Source organism: Phoenix dactylifera, chromosome 4 (genome assembly GCF_051530095.1).
Source record: "Phoenix dactylifera cultivar Ajwa chromosome 4, Ajwa_hap1_PhDact_Kaust_v1.1, whole genome shotgun sequence".
NCBI classification, from domain to species: domain Eukaryota; kingdom Viridiplantae; phylum Streptophyta; class Magnoliopsida; order Arecales; family Arecaceae; genus Phoenix; species Phoenix dactylifera.
Genome location: NC_143193.1, coordinates 10,891,089 through 10,893,821, shown reverse-complemented (window position 1 = coordinate 10,893,821; position 2,733 = coordinate 10,891,089). Strand labels below are relative to the sequence as shown.

The window sequence follows — 2,733 nt, the reverse complement described above, 5'->3', positions numbered from 1 at the left end:
GTGTACACCGAGTATGCCAAAAACTACTTCCTAAGAAATATAATTGCCTGTGCTGACTGCCCTATGAGTGACTCCTTGGCAGAGCGGGATATGCCTGCACCTATGGAGCTGGGGGTAGGTGACTCGAGTGGTCTCGAGGGGGCTGCTAGCAGGTCCGCGGATCACTCGACGGTTGTACAACGGGTTAAGGCGGCAGTGCTGCGAGTCGTCTCCGGGGCGAGTGCGGATGAGGGTCAGCAGGTCAACCCTACCCACGAGGTGGTGATGGACCCTGCGGCCCAGAGGGTTGACGTACCTGTGGCCGACCTCTCGGACTTTTCTCCATGAGGATTCTTGCGTGGAATTGTAGGGGGGCGGCAAAGCCGGCATTCATGTCATCATTTAGGAGGTTGATCCAGATCCATAGTCCAGAGATCTGCCTACTCTATGAAACTCGACTATCTGGTCGAGGTCTTGGTCGTGTTTTACGACGGTTTGAGGTTGACTGGGAGTCATGTGTAGTGGATTCCCAGGGGTTGTCCGGGGGCATCGTGGCCCTGTGGAAGCGGGGTGTGGCTACAGTCGACGTATTCCATAACTGCTCCCAACAGGTTCTCATGATTATCTCGGAACCTAATGCTGCTCCGTGGGTCTTGAGCGGAGTGTACGCTAGTACCGACTATCGGACCAGGAGGGTTCCGTGGGATGAGCTCACCCTCTTAATTGCTCAAGGTCTTCCAACTGCAATGGTGGGTGATTTCAATTGCATTTTGGCGGAAAGTGAGAAACGAGGGGGTAGGGCCTTCACAGACACTACAGATAGGAGGGAGTTCCGCGATTTCCTCTCGTGTAATGGCCTAGTTGATCTGGGCTTTTGCGGTCCGCAGTTCACTTGGTGTAACAACCAGTCCGGCCAAGCTAGGGTGTGGGAGCGACTGGATAGGGCTGTTGCTTCCACTGACTGGCTCATCAGATTTTCCTCCTATAGGGCTAGTCATCTACCCCAGATTGCTTCGGATCATTGTCCCTTGCTGATTTCGACGGTATCGGGTTCGAGTCACCAAAGCCCATTCCGTTTCGAGAAGGTTTGGATGTCTTTTCCTCAATCCTGGGACATTGTCCGGGGAGCTTGGGGTTTGCCGGTTCGCGGTGACGCCATGCAGAGGGTTTCACGTAAATTGGAGTTGACTAAGCGACACCAAACCTCCAAAGAAGAGAAGATCAAGTGGGCGCACTCCCTGAGGCCGATATGGTGAGCCTCCAGGGTCTTCTCGCCACCCACCACTCGATCCTGCGGCAACATGAGATATTCTGGAGATAAAAATCTAGAATTCAGTGGATCAGAGAGGGCGATCAGAATACTAGTTTCTTTCACCGATCCATGGTTATCAGAAGACAGAGGAACATGATTCGTTCCTTGCGGGATGATCAGGGCCACAGGATTGAGGATGATTCGGCGATCAGCCATATCCTACTCGACTTCTTTCGCTCTCGTTGGACGGAGGATAGTGGACCCGTCGCCGTTGGCCAGCTCCCGAGAGCTGATTCCCAAATCGGTGTGGCCGAGAATGCTCTGTTGGTTCGACCTGTGACGGAGGGGGAGGTGCGAGCGGCGATCTGGGCTCTGGGGGAGGATAGGGCCCCGGGTCCAGATGGTTTCCCTCCCTTCTTTTTTCGGAGATACTGTGTTGCCCAGAGATGGTCACCCAAGAGGGGGGTGAATTGGGTGTTTTAAAACTTTTTGACTAATTAAAAATAAAACACGCAAATGTAAGAACTAAAGTAAAGATAGAGGGATGAGAACAGTCAATCGCAAACACAAGGTTTTATAGTGGTTCGGAGCTTCCACTGCTCCTACATCCACTCCCCAAAGCACCTTTGGGAATTTCCACTATAATCCAAGATTACAGTCCGGTAGTTTTGCGAGTGCACTACCCAACTCGTTGTTTTACACCGGGCTAACAACAAACCCTATAACTCCCAATTTCACCTAGGCTTGGGACGCCTTTCCCTTGTTCCAAGTCCCTTGACTGGAACAAGCACAATATTGAAAGAGTTTTACAAATGATTGGAAAGCTCTAAATAAGCAAATATAACAATGATAAACTTTAAAACCTGGAAGAATCCTTTTGCCGTTGGAAGCGTGGGAAATGATGATTCTTCCGATGTGGATCGCGTAGGCTTGAGTGTGAGCTTTGAATGCCGAGCGGAAGAGAGTAGTTGAGCTTGAAATCAGTTGGAAAACTTGAAAGCACTTGATTTCTTCACTTGAATGCACTAACTCCCTTGAACCTCTTTTTCTTTCTTCTCTCTTGAATGATCTTGCTTTTGGGTTGGTTAGAAGTTGTTGAGAAGCACTTAGGCGCTCCCTTTTATAGCCCAAAAAGCAAATATAGCCGTTAGAGATAAAGTAAAAGAGATTTGAAATTCAAACCAAACCTGCAAAAGTTGTCAGTCGCGTCCCAGGCGCTCCGGAGGCGTCTCCGCTTCAACGCGAGACGTCTCGGCTGTATAAATTTACTTTTCACTTTGTTTGGGGTCGACTCGGCACTTTACGGGGACGACTCCGATGATGAACGGTTTGAATCCTTGTTTTTCTGTTTTTCTGAGAGGGTCGCCTCAGCGCTTTACAGGGACGTCTCGGCTTGTTTGCACTTTTTGCATGGGGACGACTCCGCTGCCTTGGGGACGACTCCGTCGTTATAACTCCGAAAAACATGTCTTCTGGAATTCTCTGAGAGAGTCGACTCCGCT

At 50.3% G+C, this 2,733-nt stretch overlaps 1 protein-coding gene across 1 annotated transcript; it reads left to right on the top strand.

Annotated features, from left to right (window-relative positions):
* The first annotated feature begins 371 nt into the window (after window positions 1–371).
* LOC149753646 (uncharacterized) lies at window positions 372–1,235 on the top strand. Its single transcript, XM_089930339.1, has one exon. It carries the CDS (start codon window positions 372–374, stop codon window positions 1,233–1,235), a length of 864 nt encoding a protein of 287 aa, XP_089786465.1.
* The last annotated feature ends 1,498 nt before the right edge of the window (window positions 1,236–2,733 follow it).